The sequence below is a fragment of the Mesoplodon bidens genome (assembly GCF_964165515.1).
Source record: "Mesoplodon bidens genome assembly, chromosome: 8".
NCBI lineage: Eukaryota > Metazoa > Chordata > Mammalia > Artiodactyla > Ziphiidae > Mesoplodon > Mesoplodon bidens.
The window spans coordinates 22,094,382-22,115,517 of record NC_138165.1 but is presented as its reverse complement, the minus strand read 5'-3'; the positions used below and the strand labels follow the sequence as shown (position 1 = coordinate 22,115,517).

Here is a 21,136-nt window from a genome sequence, read left to right as displayed (position 1 = left end):
TCAGTCCAGCAGTAATTTCTTAATGCCATTCTATAATCAATTATTCCAGTTGTCCCCAAAATGTATTTTGTGGATAGTCTTTCAAACTAAGATCTTATCAAGGCCTACATATTGTATTTTAGTTGTTTCAGAGATTGAATTCCACTAGAAATTTACTATAAATGTAATATACTTTTTTTCCATTTTCTGTTATATGTGTGCCTATGTGGGTTGTTTTCATTAATAACACCTGCTGTAGATACAGGTGAAGTAGAATCTGAGTGGCAGTAAGAGATGGAATTTACAAGTTGTTGGTAGGAATTTAAAAGTTTTTTTTCTAATAATGACAGAATGGCTCTGAATTCTTTCTCCTATTTTACTGGTGTGCTTAAGCCCAAACATATAAATACATATGTTATATGATATTCTGTTTATTTTATGAAGAAAAGAAACTTGGTCTACTCAGGCTTTATTTGTTTTATTTGAAGTTGATGTGCCTGTTTTAATAAAAATGTTTCAGGAAAATTGATTTTCCTTTAGTATTTTGAAACTGGTAATGTTTTTAGAGGCATTAACCCAACTACAACGATATGTTTATACCAAGATTTGAAAGTACTCAGGTTGTAGATTTTTTATTTTATTTTATAAATATACTTTTACTAACACTGCAAATTAGCAAGTAAGAGGGTTTTCATGTAATTTTTGTTTCAAATGTGAGTTGAAAGCTCTGTGTGTGTCTTGTGATTTTTAATTTTTTTATTTTATTTGAGGCTGTGTGGCGTATTTGAAATATTGTTCATCTAGCTGTCAGGGTATCTTGGTCCTAGTTCTGTCTTTACTGTTTTACAGTCATTTGACCTCAGGCATGTCTTTTAGTCTCTCTGGTTCTTACATCCTCATCTGTAAAATGGGGATAATACCAGTTCTGCTACCCCGACAAAGTTGTTTCCTATATTAAATAAAGACATATGAAAACAGCTTGTACACAATAGGATTCTATAAAATGTAAGGCAATAGGTTATTGTTATGTTAAGTATATAAATTACCTAATATTGTTCTTCAGATTTGGCAATGACTTTTTAAAAATATAGATTGTATTATCTCACCTTTAGTATCAAAGATGAGGAAATAAATTATACAGTGTTCAAAATAAGAATCTAACCAGTCATTTTGTTGGGTAAAATAAAGTATGTATTATGAGTGGTTTTATAAAATTAAGTATTTGTTCAATTAAAAGCACATAATAGCAAAAAATGTTATAACACACAGTTAAGGTATATATTTATAAGTTTTGTTCTTTTGAGTGATTCTGTTTTCATAAATCTCAACATTGTGTTGATAAAGATTTTATTGATAAATGTTATTCAGAAGATAAATGTTTAAAAAGGTTATGACAGTCAAAATTTTGTGGTCTGAAAGCAGCTTCTTGGTGGAAGTTTAACCATGTTAAAAAGTTGCACAGAATATAAAAATCCCATTTAGGGTAAAGCTCACTTAAATTCTTTGGAAAAACTGTAGCTAACTTAAACCTTGCTAGTGTTTGTATGGTAGTGTTGTAGCATCACAAAGTTAATTTGAATATTTGCTTTCTTCATTTTTCTTTCCTTGCAGCTTTTAGTGTGTGCCTAGATAAATATAACACAGGTGCAGTTTTAGATGTTTTAGATACATAATGTTATGCTTCAAGTTTTGTTGCTGTTTTCATACAAGTAACCTTGAAAGATCTTAGAATTCTGCACGTTGTCTGATAGTTTTTCTATTTAAAATGGATTATGAGAAGGAATGAAAAGAAAGAACAAGTCCTTATCTATGAAGACATCTCAATTAAAGTTTTAAAGTGTTTTGGCCCACAAAAATGCCACCACCATCTTCCTCATTTTAAAAGAGTATAAGAGCGCAGTGACACATTATAGTTCATCAGTGGCATAATGCTCTAGGCATTGATTTTAGTTTATAAGTTTTCTACTTTGTTTTAAAATAATCTACTTTGAGGCCTAATATTTCTTTTAGGTATTTCCACAGGTCTTTGCTAGGCATTAAGCAGATCTTGTTGCAGATAAATTAAAGATCTGGCAACATGTGTATGTATATATGTATTATGTACATAGATTTCGCCTCTCCAAATACTTTATAGAAGCCACTGATGTTTTATTTGTTGTCATAGAACTATATAAAAAGTTAAGATTTTTTTTTCCCGTATGTATCCTTAGGATCTAAGCTGTTAATCTCAAATACAGAAAGATGACATTCATTTTCTACCTGTCTAGCTTCTTTACCGTATTAAATTTGTATCACATTTTAAAAATCTTTTTAAAACAGAGATGTGCTCCTGCATCTATTCGCCTCATGGACAACCAGCAATTTCAGTTTGGTAAGTAAGGAATGGTACTTTAAAAATTTGCTCACTAAGCCACAAAAACTTACGAAACACCAGTTATGTGCCAGGAAGAGTACTGAGTACAGAGCTAGAAAGATAAATGTCATAGCTCCTGTCCTTCAGGAATTTCAGTCTAATGAGGACAGACAGTTGTATAAATGAATGAGTGCAGGAGTGTTAGAGGTGATGTGAAAGAAGACTGCACTGGATACCCTGGTGCAGATGAAGGAGGGGTTGATCCTACTTGATTTTGCTTGAGATTGAGCCAGAGCGTGGGGAAAGGCTTCTTGAAGGAGTGATGCTTAGACAAAATCTTAAAAGGTGAATAGAAGTTTGCCTGAGACAGTCTCTTCTTTCCTACCAAATTTTTGTTCGCTTATCAGCAAAAAATATGAAATTGTAAAACCTTAATGGCGTGTTTGAACTTCTTCAGATAGTTCTGTGTGGCTCAAATAGACTGTAGGGTGAAAGTGGTTACAAAAGATAAAGCTGGATGGGTGGACTAGGGCTTTGCAGGATAGATTTGGGTTTTATCTTGTCAGAAGAGGGATATCTTTATAGAGGGAATACAATAAATCAGCTTTATAGAAAGCTCATTCTGCTAACATTATGCAGGATGGATTAGGATGGTGCAAGCGTGGAGGAGGAGTCGAAATGGTTAAAGAGGCAAATACTGGGGGCCTTGTTCAAGGCAGCAGCAGTGGAGATAGAGAGTAAAGAATAGATTTTCCAAAGAACAGTTTGCCAACTGGATGTGGAAGTTTAAATAAAGGGAAGAGTTTAGGGCAACTCCTGATGTCTGATTGATTGACTGGTGGATTGAATAACAGTCTAGAAGAAGAGATGATTTTGGGGAAAAGACATTACAAATGAGTTGTGTTTAAGTTGACCATGGAATATTCAGGTGGAGAATTCAGTAACAGTTAACCATGTTTCTTTTTCTTCCTATTTTGCTTAAAGTATTAAACTTTCTGACACGATTTATCATCTTATCAATTCTAGTTTTATTGCTTCTGAATTTTTCCATATGCTGATATTTAGTTTGGGATTTAAGTTTATAGACTTTAAGTACCCTCAAAATAGTCCCAGAATGATTGCTCAATAATAAATACTAAAGGCCAAGTTAGGCAGGCTTTTCTTTGGTGTACGAGTAGCTTAGATTTTAATTTAGGGAAGAATGATTATCATAATTATATAGAAATTGAACTAAGGAACTCAGGTTGATAACATATCAAGGGTTCGTTTTAAAATTAGATTCTTCTAAGTCACAGCTTTTATTTCTTTAAGTAAATTACTTTCAAAATACTATACTACTGATAAAAGTTTAAGATAAATGTGTCCTATAAATGATGAAATAGTTAAAGCAAATGAAAACCAAGCCTCCTTTGTGTTTTGGCCTGCATTCAGAGATCTAGGTCTGAAGAGAGCCATGTATCTATCTGATTAATAAGACTGTGTGATCCATTTATATGCTATAATGATAGTAAACTATGTTGGACATAGACACCTATGTAAAACTAATTATGATATGGCCAGATTTTATTTATAATTGGGATCTATAACAATTTAAATGTAGGTTCAAAGCAAGATCCTTTTGGTTATCTGTCATCCTTGTTCCACATTCTCATTACTGTACCTAGGAACATGCTCTAATGTTGGTTCTACTCTCGCTAGTCTTTAGTGTGTCTCCTCTCCTTCTGCCCTTTACTTGGCCACCAAAGTGATCCTTTAGCAGTACAGATCTGGTCATGCTTCTTGGCTGTCTGTAACCTTTTTGATTTCTCAGTATTCATTGAAGCTTTCCTACCTACATATCCTGCCATGACTTCATGATCAACCAACTAAATAACTCTTAGCACAGCAAGGGGTGTCCGGGACCTTGTACCAACTGTATGGCTGATTGGTCAGTGTTTGTACCGTATTGGTTGTTAACACAGCACAAGCCTTATTATTAGTTGTTAATATTTTATTATCACCCCTCTCCTTGACACAACTCTTAATATATTATATTGAAATGATACATTTTCAGTATATTGAAATGATATATATCATTGAGTACATTGAAACGATCTACATATTTTTCCTGTGAACTAACGTTTGTCAAATTTGGGAGATGTTTCTTATTCATTTTTATGTGTCCTGCACCTGTCACATAACAGACACTTACATGTTGATTGACTTAATCATCAAATTAGCAAAAGAGGGTAAAAAAATCTTGAATAGCATATAGGGTAGTGCTAAGCACATTATCAGTAGCACACAACCATTCCTCAAGGTTGTATTTCCAATTTATAAACAATTCACAGGCTAAATACTTTGGCCAAAGTCCACAAGTTATATGTGGAGCTGGGGTTGAACCCAAATCTGTCTGACCCCAAAGCCTGACTTTTTCCAGTGCTTTGGAGCACTTCCTTGAAACATAAGGATTTATGGAATCCTTTAAAATTATTTAGCTAACACTGTAACAATAACAAAATTCACTAATCATACTGTCCAGCTAGTAAATTTAGGAACCAGTTCCTTTGTTTTCTATATAAAATAAAACACAATAGCTGGAATATGTTTAGAATGTAATTAGTTCGGTAGGCAACATTAATTTAAGAATAAGTAAAAGATAATAATATCCTCTTAATTAATACTAATACCAGACCCACTTAAAAGTTAGTATCACTTTTGCAATAATTATGCTTGAAGCATATTCCATCAAGCTATCATGTCAACTCAATATTAGGGATATATGTGACTAACTCACAGTAGTGTTAATAGAAGTTGTGCATTTAAATTTCAGTGTGATAAGATGAACATATACCCTTAAGGATTATTCCATATCGGAGTAGTAATATTTGGAATCCTCATACATTGTGTAAAAATATGTGGACCAGAAGTCTTTTATGAGGATCAGATACACCCAGTCACACATTTATGTTTATATATTTGTTTCCAGTTGCTGTTAAAGTAGGATGAATTCCATTTGGGACAGCGAGTGAATATTTTGATGATGTGTTACCTTTAACTTTATACATGCTAGAAATGGTATCTTTTAAAAACACTGGTTATGCTAGAGAACATCTCTGACAGGTTACAATGAAAGAAAAAGAATCCCCAAACAAACCTCTTGTGATCCAGTATCTCAAAAAGATTGCTAGGTTCATCTCTATGTCATCTGCTCTTTATTTTTTGTTTGTTTGTTTTTTGCTTTGTTTGGTTATAGCATGGTTACCTAACTCTTAGCTTCTGGTTAAGATTTATTTGGTTACTTGGTCTTTTATGTAGTATAGTTTCTTATTATAATCTGTAAGAATGTAATAAATATTACAGATTCAGATTCTCACTTTAAAAAAATAGATGAATGGAAAAAAAGACTGCAAGTGATCATTTTTCCTCCAGAAATATCTCTCTCCACCCTCCCTTTTTTCCTTCAAAAAAGCTAGTTTGCACCTATTTTAAAAGAAGGGATCTACACTTTAAAAATAAACAAAATCCCAAAACCTTAAAGCCTGTTTTAAAAATAAATGTTTTATTTGGAGATAATTTTAGATTTACTAGAGGCTCTAAAACTCTTTATAAAAATTCTGTATAAATGGTATACCAAATCTTTCTGAATTGGGCTCACAGTACTAAGGCCAGATGCATGACTCTTAAATGTTATAGTCATGAGAGTTAAGAAGTTGCTACTCTGAAAACAATGAGAAAACAGTAAAAGACTTTCACTCAACTAAGCTTAATCTGCAGGCAACGATGTTAATTTAACAGACTCTGAGACACCATCTTTTTTTTTTGGCAATTTTAACTTTCTGGGTATAATTAAGGAAGCAATTACTAGTTTTATGCCAAGAATTCTGGATGAATTAAGAATTAATTAAGAAACAATCTTAAACTTGGCATTGATTCCATATTTCGTTATAGTTCTGAATGGTTTCTGCATAATTAAAAAAAATAAAAGTAGAACTAGCCACCATTGGGTGTTCCTAATGAAATAAAAATTAATGAAGTGATTTTACTATGTATAAACTATACCATTGAAAGATAACCTAAACTATATGTAGTAGTAATTACATATGGTAATTTGAGTTTAAAAAAAAACCCAAGATGGAGTTTGGTAAACAAAAAGTTGTTTGTGACTTTTTAAAAGATGTAGATCTTAATACCAATATGTTATATGTATAACATAGGAGATTTTAAAAACTAAAGTCATGGAAATGTTCACTTTCTTTTAGGATACTAAATTAAAGTAGCCTCTTGCTCTTATGAAAAACATAGATAAATTAATTTGCTATTAACTTAAAATATGAACTTTTTTCTTCTTAGGTCATGCTCTTAAACCTCAGGTTTCCTCTATTTTTACATCATTTTTGGATGGATTAAAAAAGTTTTATATTACAAAGGTAAGAATTTTTTTTAATGCTTAGTATATTAATTGTTTCCTGCCTTCTCTTCCTCACACACACCTATGTTCTTCCACGTTGCTGTGTACATTTCATAATTGTTATTTTTTTTGTTGGAGTAAATATTTAATCAAGTAAATCAATTATGCATTCAATTTCAGAAAATATAAAAGCTTTCCCAGATTTGAAGTTCCTAAAAATAACACTGCATTGAACAGTTTTAGCATATAACATTTTTTATAGTTTGAATTTTTTACTTCATAGTAGATATCTAGAAGTAGAATTAAAGTATTCATTTTTTAAAACTTCTGACACATGACAATGCATATGTGCCATTTTTGGATTGCATCCTTACTATTATACATGGGATTTTTTGTTTTGTTTTGTTTTAAATTTAGGAAATCCAGGGGGGAAATAGTATTTTATTTTAGTTGATATTTCTTGAAACTCTAATGAGACTGACCATTTCCCTGTATTTCCTAGATGTAATTTTTTGTGAATTAGTTGAATGTGGTTATTTTGCTAGGGTTAGCAACTTCAAACAAACAACTGTTTGTTTTTTTGGGGGGGGCGGGGGAATTGTTTAATGCCTTGCTGTGTGCCTTTTGAAAAATTGAATTATTAGATGCCTTTTTCGTAAATGTTGTAAATAATTTTTCCAGTCAGTTGACTCCTTTTTAATAAGGTTTCTTTCTTTTCTTTCTTTTTCTTTTGGTGCAAAAGTTTCTAATTTTTATATCTTTCCTGTGATTATTTAATTACTTTTAAGCTTAGAAAAGCCTATCTTCCTCCAGAACTATGATTAGGACCATTTTCTTCTCTCTCTCACTTATTTGTTAAAAAGGAATTTTAAAACGTTTTGTCTTTATTACTGTTTGACTTTATTTCAATTTTATGATGTGAGATAAAAACCTAAGTTAATCTTCACCTCTTGCTCCCCTGATTGCTGACTGGTTGTGACAGCACCGTTCACTAACCTGTCGTTGCTTTTCTTCTATTGATTTGCCATGTCTAAGACATCTTCTCATATACGCATATAAGAAAAAGACATTTTTATGTAATAGCGTTTGTTCTTGAAAAATTAAATGGATTTAATTGCTGTAGATCTAGTTCTCCCTCTTATTTTTCAGAAGTTTCCTTGTTATCACCATTATCTACCTGTTCAGTATCCTGGAAAATTTTTAGAAACTCTTCATCATTTAGGAAGCTCATTGAGGTTTTTATTAAAATTGGAATAAACTAGTATATTAATTTGGGCAAAAGTCGACCGATTTATAATACTTAGTTTATGTATTTGGGAGCATACGTTTCTCTCATCTTTTTTTTAGACATGTTTTCCTAATGAAGTTATATATTTCCTTTTAAGATTATTCTTAGATGTTTTATATTGTTTTACACATAAGGTCTCCTTTGAAAATATTACTTAATAAGCAGTTATTGGTGGTATGTATGTAAGGGTGCTGCTGGTTTTTACTCCCCCCCCCCAACATCCTGCTACTTTATTATGTTCTATCATTTTGGTAGTTTTATTTGATTCTTTGGTACAGTTATAATTCTTACAAGTTAATTTGTTGTATTTCCATACCAATATGTCATTATAATTGATACCTTGGCATACTTTAAAATGAAGTGTTTTTCCTGAGTGCTGTTCTATTGTGATGACCTAAATAGGTACATTAAGCATTATTTTTGATTGACATGTAAAGTTCCAAAGCTCAAATTTTGAAGAGCTCGTATGTTTGAGCTCAGATCAGAAGAAAAAAAGAGCAAAATGTATTTTGATTTACTATTTTGTAGGCTAAGACTTATCTGTAATAATAATATTCTTTTGTAGTTTAAAGGATTTGATCCAAATCAGCTAAGTGTCGCTACATTACTGTTTGAGGGGGACCGTGAGAAGGTTCTTCAACATGAAAAACAAGTGTATGACATTGCTTCAAAATTTGGGTATGGCTTTCAGTTCATAATGTCAAGAGAAAGTTAAGCTAAAATTCTGATATCTCCAAGCAGTTGTTAATGTACACTTTTCAGTATTAAATTTATATTAATATATGGTAGTCAACTTGAAATATTATGTTGGTTTACTTCTAAAGTTTGTAGAAGGCTAGACTGGTATGTTGCTCTTACTTGTCTAATGGTATATGTGACATAGTGAATCTTTTTATTGTATTTTTTCATTAATGATAATTTTATAATATTTTCTTTTGTGCTAAGTGAGATAGAAAAAAATTCATAGTCATGTTGCTATTTAGTGGTAATAGTATATGTATAAAACATGCTATAAGTATGTTTTTAAAAGGAAATTGTGTTTAATCAAAAGTACTTGATAAATTATCTATACTCCACTTCCTGTCACTTACTGTTTTGTGCTGGTATAAAGAAACTGAAAACATTTCACATCTGTAACCAACTGAATAATGATTGGGTGGTTTCTGTCTGTCCACTTGATGGATTATAAGATTGATCGATGAGAACTATAGTGAAAGCGCCATTTATCAGGACTACATTTTTTTCCTTTCCTTTTTAAGTACATAATAAACAGTTTTCTGGATACCAGTCTTTTTTTTTTTAATTTCAGAGCATAAAATATATCATACACATTATCCTTAATCTGAGTTCTTTGTAAATATTCACTTTTATTTCTTTTTTTCCCCTTGCTGTTCTTTATGAGAACAAATGAACGCTAAATTTGGAGCCATATGACTTAGAATGCTCCACTTTTATGTGTTTTCCTCATATATAATGTTCAGCCCTTTGTTTTTAGGATTTTCTGAACTTAGTATTAAAGTGCAGTATTCTTAGAAAAAGATCTAATCTTGGGCTTAATTTTTACTTTACCTTTGTACTGTTTTTGAGCATTGCAAAATAATCTTTCAGTTTTATTTTTACCCTATTCTGAAATTGGCAAGTGGAATTATAATTTTTTTAGTAAAAGGTGAAATTCAGTAATCTTGCACTTTTTCTTCTCCACAGTACCTTTTTGGGAATTATTGATGTTTTAGCTAAATTAGTTAAGAGTGCTGTAAGGTTTCATTTAATGAGCGGATGGGTTGGATATCAGGTTATCTCTGAAATTTTTTGAAATGTTCATGTACATATTTTTTAGTTTCTTAAGTTATGTGGAGTACATATATAATTTGATTTTAAAACTTTTTAAACCCATGATATTAGTGAGAAACAAACAGTAAAGGAATTTTAAATGAAAACCTTTTACATCTAAATTAAGTCTGTTATATCTACTTAGCCTTAAATATTAGAGACTGAAACTTTTAAAAGTTATTTCTTTATATATTTAAATATTTATTTGGAATTTCAAAAATTTCCAGAGTCATTTGTAGGGAAATGGATGCTATAATATTTTAATCACTGTATGTAAGGTTAAATTTGCTTAATTTCACCTCACTACTCCCCACCCCCACCTCCAACACACACACACACACACACACACACATACACACACCCAGAGATTGCACTTTGTAGGATCTATAGTTATAATTCCAATTCAGAGTAGCCAGCAAATCATTACTAGTTAGTAATGTGCCGCATTTCCTGTTAGACTGGGATAGGATGATGACAAAAGGTCTTTTTGTCCTAATGCACACATACTTTTTATAGGGCATGATCTGTCTCTTTTGGGGTCTCACCATTGATGCCTGGTATATACTAGATGCTTGATTAAGTATTTATTGAAAGGATTTATGAAACTGAATACTTTATTTTTCCCTGACATCTTTTATTCTACTTTATTTATGCCTAATTACTGTGCCACCCTTGAAACAGTATGTTTTAATCTTTAGGTATTTATTGGGACCATGTTGTCAGTTTTATTTAATTTGAGCCACCAACTGTCGAGAACTGGCTTTTCACGTAATGCCAGTTTTGTTTTTCTCAGGTAACACCAGCCATTTACAACTTGAAAGTAATAATGAATCTTTCTTAAGGTGAATCCAGATCTCTTTGGATACTGATAATGAGGCCCCAGAATTATTGATTTAATTCCAGCAATTTGCTTAAACTAAACAACAAACTTGTATCAAATTCATCCATTAAAAATAGGTTATATTAAATGAGGTATCTATTTTAAAGCAAGGATAAAGCATTAAAAACTTAGACTCTGATTGGAGTGTCATTTTTTTTGCTATTATTATTTGCTACTTCTTAGTTGTGTTTTTTTCTTTTTCTTTTTCTTTTTTTTTTTTTTTTTGCGGTACGCGGGCCTCTCTCACTGTTGTGGCCTCTTCCTTTGCGGAGCACAGGCTCCGGACGCGCAGGCTCAGCGGCCATGGCTCACGGGCCCAGCTGCTCCGCGGCATGTGGGATCTTCCCGGACCGGGGCACGAACCCGTGTCCCCTGCATCGGCAGGCGGACTCTCAACCACTGCGCCACCAGGGAAGCCCTGGCGCCCTTCTTTTAGATGCAGAAATCTGTGTTGAACAACCCTAGGCCATCACCAGGCAGGTGACTTAGGGCTCTTTTGATTTTTTGATACTTGGAAGTATATCTTCGCATGGTTTTCCAGCCCCAGTTTTCCCCCAGTTCTCTCTAGGCACTAGTTCTTTGTTCTAACCACTGAAAGATTCAAGGATATTTTTCATAAGATGCTACCCTGCCAACCCTCATTCCTCAATCATTTCTCCTGCATAACTAGCTGGAGGAAAGCATCACAAAGTTTCTTTCTAATAAAGTTTTCATAAGTTAGTTTAGCTCATGTATTTTATTTTGAATTAGGACATTGTTAATCTATTCTTTGTTTTCTGTTCTTTGTTTTTTGTTTTTTGTTTTGTTTTGTTTTGTTTTGTTTTGTTTTTTGCGGTACGCGGGCCTCTCACTGTTGTGGCCTCTCCCATTGCGGAGTACAGGCTCCGGACTCACAGGCTCAGCGGCCATGGCTCACGGGCCCAGCCGCTCTGCGGCATGTGGGATCCTCCCGGACCGGGGCACAAACCTGTGTCCCCTGCATCGGCAGGCGGACTCTCCACCACTGCGCCACCAAGGAAGCCCTGTTTTCTGTTCTTTTGTTTTATCCTGTTTCCACCACCTCACTGGCTTTATTTATTTATTTATTTTAAAGAATTTATTATTTATTTATTGGCTGCGTTGGGTCTTTGTTGCTGCGCGCGGGCTTTCTCTAGTTGCGGCGAGTGGGGGCTACTCTTTGTTGTGGTGCGCAGGCTTCTCATTGCAGTGGCTTCTCTTGTTGTGGAGCATGGGCTCTAGGCGCAGGGGCTTCAGTAGCTGTGGCTCGTGGGCTCTAGAGCGCAGGCTCAGTAGTTGTGGCACATGGGCTTAGTGGCTCCAAGGCATGTGGGATCTTCCCGGACCAGGGCTCAAACCTGTGTCCCCTGCATTGGCAGGCGGATTCTTAACCACTGCACCACCAGGGAAGCCCACCTCATTGGCTTTAAATTGATTGTTTTTAATGAAGTACTCCCAACAGTTGAGAACATTTTTGTGAGTTATCTTAGCCATTTTTCCTTTTTGCCTTCCACTCCCACGCGAACACTGTTAAATATCTTTGAACACATATGATCCAATAGAACATAATAGCCAAATGTTGAATAATCATATTTTGGTTTTTTATCTATGGTTGCTAGTAATGTATTTTAACTTCTCTAAGAGCTGAGCGGAGTAAATATTACCTGTCACCAATCATGACAGATGCGTTGACATTTACCATACAACTTAAGGTAATATGCTATTGTTATTTTTAAAGGGTTATATTTAAAGTATTAGTTTTAAAGTGCTTAAGTTGTTTAATGTAATTCAACATGAGGGTGATTAGGTTCACCATATGGTTATTTTACATAAAATGATTATCTCTCATTCCTCTTTAGTAGTCTTCCCAGTCCTTCCTCATGTAACAGCTTTAAGTTTGTTTAAGAACCTTGTTAATTGATATTTTAAGGAAGTAGGGGATGGCTGTTGCTACTTTAACATAAGGCAGTTGAATTTAAGTATAGTTTTTTGGAGTGGCTTCAAAAGTGGCAAGTTAGAAGCATTTAATTTCTAAACCCTACTATTGTTTACATATTGTATCTTAAAGTAATTTTGGCTGGAAGACTAGATAGTTCTGAAAGCTAAAAAAAGAGAGGCTCCAAGAAGCTAAATTTGCAGGGGAACCTGTGATTCAGAAAAGCAATCCCAGAATGACCTTTATTCTTTTGGGGGGTTTATGAATTTAGAATGGACATCCAGTTTCTTCCTGCTTTGGGTAAGAAAATGCATATTTCTGTGTGGTTTGTCACACTAGATTCCAAGTGGAACAGATCTTTTTTTTCCCCTTGGCCAGATATTAGAAGAGGGTCTAAAGAAAAATGGCTTGACCTGGGACTGCAGAGTTGGATTTTTTCTCATCCTGATATATCAGGATGCTATATCTTATATCAGTAGGCCTGATATAGGAGAGGCAGGCCTACTAAATGTTCATACCTGTTACTTCTCACCAAGTACATATGCAGAATGCACCTGAGTATGATTCCCAGCAATGGTCTCCTGCACCCTTTCCTAGTCTTCATGCTCCTTTCCTTTCCTTCTGCCGGTAGGCCTACCATGAACTGTGTCTTTCCTAGATCAGTAGGGTTTTTTCTCTCTTGGAGTTAGTGTCTGACTCAGATTCATATCTACCTGAGGTTTAGGTTCATCTGTTTTCCTCCAAGCACCTGCCACAGCAATTTTCTGACTAGTTTACTTTTTGTTTTGGAACTTTATTTGACTCCCTACCCCAACATAACATCCATACACATCTAACCCAGAATTGTCTTCTGTTTCTTCTTACTTTTCAATCTTAGCTGCTTGACCTACAAGTTGTTTTCTTTGCTCATTAACATTCTAGTAACAAATGCCCCCCTTCATTTCATTATACCCTTTCCCCATGTAGTTCTAGACTAGAGCTGCTCCTGTCAAGTCTTTGCCACTCCTTCTGGATGACACTAATTCGTGTATATCCAACTATAATACAAAGTCAGGAAATCTGATTTAGCCCATATATCCTAGCTGAAAATTACCTTACAGTATTTGTGTAGAACAAGGGTACATCTACATTGTATTACTTACTTACTGCCAAATTCAGGCAAAACATTGGGGAAAGAAAGGATTTAACTGAAAGGTGTTAACTGAATTCATAAGAGAAATGAGAAGAGGCTCAAATCACAGAGGTTCAAAACCTGAGTCTTAAGCAACACCATGGTTAAGGGCTCAGCATCCTGAGACCAAGAAGGTGCAGTTAGGGTATTAAGAAGAGAGACATAAAGATTAGCCATCAATCATGACTCAAGAAAGGCACAAGAAAAGATATTTTTCCTTTTATTTGTTTTTATTGAGGGATTTTTAGTGGGTACTTTGAGAATTTGGGATAAGTTTTATTTAGTTGACTAAGACTACTTAAAATTTAATTTCTGCCTGATGATGGAAAAAAGCAAAATTAAAAACTCTACTGAAGGTAGTGGAAATCAGTAATCATTCATGGTCTTTTAAAATTAGAATGACTTTAACAAAGCAGAGTACTTGGACTGAAATATTTGTTATATGGGATTGATTCTAACTAGATCACCAAATACAGCTTCTGTACAAAGCTACTTTCCAATTGAAATGGATGTGTTCATACTGTTGCTCTTGTACTTGCCTGTATGTTGCTTCATAAATTTTAATGTATCTGTGTAAGTATGTTTTGTCTGTCTTTTAAATCATAAATCCCATAAAGTAAACACCATGTCTAATACTCCAAATGCTATGTGCTCAAGTATTCAAGAAACTTCATGGTGTTTGGAAGATCCTAGTCAGTCATTGCAAATCTTTATATATGAATAAGACTATAATACGTGAATATACAGGTAAAAATATAATATGAGTAAAATAAGAGTATTTTAAGTATCTTGTTATGCTTGTGACGATTATTTAAGCTTGTTCCTCGTGGCTAATTCTCTGTTCTTTTGACAGTATGAGTAGAAGTAGTTGAGTTCATATCAGTCAGTTTTACTAGTTTGGTAGATATAAAATTAATTACCAAACTGAATATTAAAAACATTTTTGTTATCCAAGACTATTCTCTTGACAGCTCATTGATACATTCATGATAAATGAGATTAAAATAAAAATGAGATGTAAAATAACATATGTTAATCTGTTAAGCAGTTATCTTGAGGTATTGTATCAGTTTGGTTAGTTTTATATATTTTTAATAGTTCATTTGAAATATATTGACAGTTTGTTCTTCAATTACAGCGGATTGGCAGCTGGAGAAGATAATGGACAGAGAGGTTATTTGCTGACCTATGTCATTGCATACATTCGAGTAAGTTATCTCCCATTTCTTTTATCAGTTTATGTTGCAAACAATACTTTTTCTATAATTGGATAAAATTATTTTCTTAAATTTTAACCTACTGTAATTTAGCACATCATTGTACTCATATGAGTCCAGGATTTTTCTACCTTATAAAATTTTCTTTCATACCTTTACACTTTTGTGGTGGCTTATGAATTTCTCTTTCCAGTTTGATATTAAAACAGAATTGTACTCTGGGTAAAAATTTAGTATTATAAGTTACTTATCATATAAGTATTATATCTTGTACACTATAAAATATATTTTCCTAGCTGAGGTGGTTCCAGATAGTCTATCTATTTAGTCATTACAAAGAGAGACACTCTATTTTCTAATTTATTTTTAAAGAAAAGTTGATTTTTTTTTTTTTTTTTTTTTGCGGTACGCGGGCCTCTCACTGTTGTGGCCTCTCCCGTTGCGGAGCACAGGCTCCGGACGCGCAGGCTCAGCAGCCATGGCTCACGGGCCGAGCCGCTCCGCGGCATGTGGGATCCTCCCGGACCGGGGCACGAACCCGTGTCCCCTGCATCGGCAGGCGGACTCTCAACCACTGTGTCACCAGGGAAGCCCAAAAAAAGTTGATTTTAAAAGATATCTTTTCCTTTCTCTAGTCCCTCCTCCCCCAACTTCCCTATCTCCCTGGTCCTTTGATCCTTGATCCTGATGATCGCTTTTTGGTATTGGTTAATTTGCTGTTTAGGCCACTAAAAATCTGTCCTGCTAGTATTCTCTGCATGTACATAGACAGTTCCTGGATAGAGACTCCATTCATTAGAGAAATATTTGAGTTCCTGCCGTGTGTCAGACACTCTGCCTGGTGCCAAGGGCACAGAGGAAAACAAGGCAAAGTTTCTGTCCTTCTGGAGGTTATATCTCACACTTGGGGCCACTTTCCCATGCTCTTTTGAGGTAAATAGTAAAGAGCCCAGGAGGTTGAATTAGAAACATGAAATACTAATAATGAACATGAAATACTAATAATATTATGGACTCTTCTGCATCTGTTGTAATTTCTTAATTTTGTGTATATGTCTTAACAGGACTTGGGTTTGGAATACTATGTATTAGGGGAATCTTTTGAGACTTCTGCTCCTTGGGACAGGTAAAATGAAATAAAATGCCTGATATTATTAAAATATGCTATACAATTGTTGAAATAATTTATTGTGTGTGAATATGTAAGTTTTGTAAGGAAGCGTTGAAACAAGGTAATCACTTTTATTTAACTTAATATCTTCATCAGAATGTCATATTTGCAAGCCATTTTTAAAATTTTAGACAGACTTGTCCGTGTCCCATAGAAGGAAGTTATTACCGCAGTTTACATTTTAAAGAATTTTACTGAACACTAAATGTCACTATGTGGTTTTACTTAGCTTTGATTTAAATTCTTAAATGGTTAATATGCTTAAATGTTCTCTAAAAAGTCCCCCCAAAATATAACCTTCTTTTGTAGTATTTCATTTAGCTTTTGATATTTGTATGTACACTGTTAAGCAAGATCCTAACTTGAATTTAAGTGATTTCTGAAAGAAACCCAATTTAAGAAATTATGTATAATTTCTGTTTTTAAATTATACACATATATACATACAAATATTGGTTAGGGAATTAATAATAAAACCTGATTAGGAAATGTGAAGTGGTTTTATTAAAGATAGACTTGTGAGTTAACTCACTAATAAAAAATTCTTAAGGTTGTTAGCACATTTTTAATCTAGTATACCTTACATTTTACTTTTTCTTTATAAAATTTACTATTTTAAATCTATAATAAAGTATACAGGATATAACAAGTCCCCCTGAATATACCTGTTAAATGTTACCTATCTTATCATTTTTGTTCTACCCTAACCTCTTTTTTTACTCCCCCAGAAAACTTTTTACTTTTCTACATTGTCTTCATCTACTATGGGTTTTGACTTTTGCTGTATTGATGCTAATAGTCCATGCATTGTAAGACAGCAATCAAATTTATAGTATCAATATGTTATTCACAGCATTCAATTTTTGATGCTAAATTTTAATAAGGGGAATAAATCTTATAAATAAAAAGAATTATCACTTCATCAACATCTGACATGTTTGAACAGCAGATACAGTTTGGGAGCTGTTCATAGATGTCTCAGAGACCATTTTAGTCTTTAATACCTTTTCTTGCTGGGGAAAGTGGGTTAGTGTAGTGTTACTTCTTCAGTAGTATGAATTTCCTTGTCATCAATTACTACTTACCTATGATTGCCATTTTGTCTTTAAATTCTTCCAACTGTGGAAGCTAGTCATGCACTATCTTTTCATTTTTCTTTATACTTTCCTTGTATATTCTTAAATACTTTTTTGACTCACTGACTATATGTTTCATACAGGGTTACGTACTTGGTTTTCATTTAAAACAACGTCTTCAACTGAAGTTTTAATAAATAAAATTAAGGGAAAGCAGCTGTATTCCTGACATAAAATTTATTTGTTACCATTTAGTAACTTGCTTTCTCTTTCAAACCTTTAGCTAGGTAGAGACCTTGTTTAGCAACAACCCATGGGATCAGGGTCTTCAACCCTCACACATTATTAGGTTGCTTGGCCTTTTCATGCATAAGTTTCTTAAAGGATTATTGGTCTTACTAGTTTTTATGTATTCCTCTGTGGCCCTAGCACAATGACTGCACCTATTAGGTGCTCAGTGAATATTCTGCATAGAGTCCTATGAATGAACTATGGAATAGTGTAAGAACGTAGCCTATAAAAATAGCTGCCTAAGAGGTCCGAGTTGGAGATTTGAAGATTTTAGAGACATCAGCTTGAGATTTGTGATTAAAACCAAAGGAGATATACAAACACTTAACAGGTAAATGAATGAAGAGAAAAGAAAGAAGGCCTGAGAAAGAAGTCCAAGGAACCCCAACATTTAAGGGATACAAACAAAGGATTCATTTAAGTTGTACAAATAAGCGCTAGCAAAGGAGATTGGGGAATAAAATCTAGAAGATTTGGAGGAAAACCAGTGCTGTGAGAGGAGCTGAGGGAAATTTTTTTCAAGGAGGAAATGGTCAATAGTGTTAAATTTGCTAATAGGTCAGGTAAGAATTTAAAAGTATACACAGTACGGGACTTCCCTGGTGGTCCAGTGGTTAAGACTTCTTGCTTCCAGCTAGTCAGGGAACTAAGATCCTGCATGCCATACGGCCAAAAAAAAAAAAGGTATACACAGTTTTGTTTACTTCCTATGTAGTGACTGGTCCAAATGGACTGTATTGACCTTTGCATGAGTTCTGTTAGAAAATACTCTCAGAACTCCATACAAATAATTTCTAGAAAGTACCTCATTCAAGTAGCACTTGAATTCTGTTTTCTAGAGTCATGATAAAGAACTTGTTACTTTTATAAATTTGTAATATTCATTAACTCCTGTAGATATTAAAGTTTAGTAGATTTTATTTATATTTAAATTTTTTTTATCTGGTTGCGCCGGGTCCTAGTTGCTGCATGCGGGCTCCTTAGTTGCAGCATGCGAACTCCCAGCTGCAGCATGCATGTGGGATCCAGTTTCCCGAGCAGGGATCAAACCCAGGCCCCCTGCACTGGGAGTGCGGAGTCCCATCCACTGCACCACCAGGGAAGTCCCTTTATTTATATTTAAAGTATCTGTTTTGTAAGTTGGATTTTCAATTAAAGACATTAAATTTCAATAATCTAAATACTTTATGAAGGATTTTTAAGAAACACGGATCCTTACCATTCTATAAATAAGGCATAGATAACATTGATAAATTGTATCTGCCTGCAGCTCTCACAGAATAAAGCAGAACTTAAAACTTGAGTGCTGTTTTGTAAAGTCAGATTTTATAAAACTTTCAGATACTATAAAAGTAAAAATTGACACGCTAATAAAACACTAAAACCTTTTTCATATTTATATTTTAATCATTTGTTCTTTGTTCTTATTGGAAATATAGATAACTTTAATGTGTTCAGTAAAGCATAATCCATTTAAATGTTATTGTTTTTATCAAATTGGGCCAACCTTTTAAGTTTCTTTGGTATCTTTTCCTTTCTCATGATTCTAAACAGACTAAGGTTTAAAACACAGAATCAGTGTCAATATGTAGCCAGGATATTTATTGGAGAATAAAATGGCTCATATATACTTTAAGAGTTTTATTTTCCAGATGAAACAGAATATATGGTTATAACAATATGTTACAGCTCACATTAAAAAACAGATTAATATTTTTAAATATTATCAATCTTCCCTCCCCTTTAAGAACTATGCCTCACTTGTCTGTTTTCATTGTTCATACTGAACATATTAAACAGTCTAGCATAACTTTACACATAGTTCATGTCCAGTAAGTCTTTGTTGAGCTGGATTTTAGCTTAGTGCTTGAAAATAGGCTATTGAACATTTGGTATAGCACTATGATTTTTAATTAAATTATTTTTAAATTAAGGAAAACTTCTTAGATGGGATATAGATTGGTATTCTTATAACCCAGAATTGAATTTTCATTAACATTTTCTTTAGAGCTTTTAAAAAAGCTTTTAGAATCTTGTATTTCAATTTATTTTGAAATTGGATTTTCCTTAGCTTAGGAAACTGCCTTCAGGAGACTTGAGTATACTTCCCTGACTTCTGTCTTTCCTGTGACAAAAAGGGAAAGGACTTTGCTCCCTTGAAGTCATGAATGGAAGGCCAGTTTGAATGATCAAAGCTCTTGTTCATTCTTGAAGGAATGAGTGTGAAAGTTTTAGTTAAGAGAATTTCTGACTTGAATATGCTGATAAATCAGCACTATTTAGATTTTTTGTAATTATGTGAAAACTTAATATTGTATTCAATTATTTTTTTCTAGGGTTGTAGATCTCTGTAGAAATGTAAAAGAAAGAATAACAAGGGAATGCAAAGAGAAAGGTGTTCAGTTTGCTCCTCTTGCTACATGCAGGTGAGTTTTTTGTTGTTGTTCTTATACTTCTTATTCTGAAAAAAAAAAAACCAACTGTTTTTTTTTTTTTATTAATGGAGAAGTGTAATTTGTGAGCTGAGGAAAAGCTTCAGTCTGTTCCACTTAGCAAGCTTTCCTAAACTTCACTTGCCACCTTGTTAGGACTGTGCCACTAGGATTTTTACAGTAGTCCTGAGCCCGATAGGAGTAGAACAACACCCTTCCATGAGTGAGCCTTCCACCCTGTCTGGACAGCATGATGGTAAAGAGCCAGATGTCTGAGCTGCTGGAGTACGAGAAGGACTCCTTCATTCACTGAAACTATAAATTACGTATATGGTCAAGAAGCTATAAATTACACACACATTCAATGTAGCCCTTTCTTTAACAGAGAAAAGGCACTTTAACCACTTTGTCAGTTGTTGATTAAATCAGTGGGTATGGAATATAGGAATGAGTGGAGCCAGAAGACCCAAATGAAGATTAACTTGTTGCTTTCTAATCTTTCTGTGATCATGGAAATGTTCTGTATCTGCCCTATCCAGAAGGATAGCCATAGCCACATGTGGCTGTTGAGCTGTTGAAATGTGGCTAGTATGACTGTGGAACTGACTTTTAAATTTTATTAATTTCAAATAATTTAAATTTAAAATGCCACATGGGGCTAGTATCTTCCATATGGGACAGTTATGATCCATATTGGAGCACAGTTAACTGATGATTTTGTCGTCTCTTAGTTAAATAGCAGAAGCCCCAAAGGAGGTTTTCTTAAGAAGGGGCACTTTGTGTTCAGTCTTTTGATATTAATTTTCTGTGTGAACACCAGAAGATTAAATGTATAAAGATTGAATTGAGCATTTGACTTCTCTACAGAAGTTACCAAATTAATTAGAATAGAGAATAAAGCGAAATTAGGACAGATCATGAGAAGGGGAACCTTAAAGTAAATGATACAGTACTAATCTAGCACTTTAAAATTTATTGAACATTCTGTATTATATAACTGCTTCTCTTTTTTTCTCTGTGTGTGTGTGGTTTTCAGGAATATAACTCCAATATTTAGAAACAAACAAAAAACTTACAATATAAACATGAATAAAAGTTAGGTAATTTTCGAATTAACATAGTATC

General features: G+C 33.7%; 1 protein-coding gene across 1 annotated transcript in view; it reads left to right on the top strand.

Annotated features, from left to right (window-relative positions):
* Positions 1–21,136, top strand: part of AGPS (alkylglycerone phosphate synthase) — a 149,138-nt gene that overhangs the window by 89,663 nt on the left and 38,339 nt on the right. The window contains exons 12-17 of the mRNA XM_081243054.1: positions 2,299–2,350; positions 6,665–6,741; positions 8,576–8,688; positions 14,963–15,032; positions 16,106–16,167; positions 19,916–20,005. Of these exons, the coding sequence (XP_081099180.1) occupies positions 2,299–2,350; positions 6,665–6,741; positions 8,576–8,688; positions 14,963–15,032; positions 16,106–16,167; positions 19,916–20,005 (464 nt within the window). The remainder of the gene's footprint in view (positions 1–2,298; positions 2,351–6,664; positions 6,742–8,575; positions 8,689–14,962; positions 15,033–16,105; positions 16,168–19,915; positions 20,006–21,136) is intronic.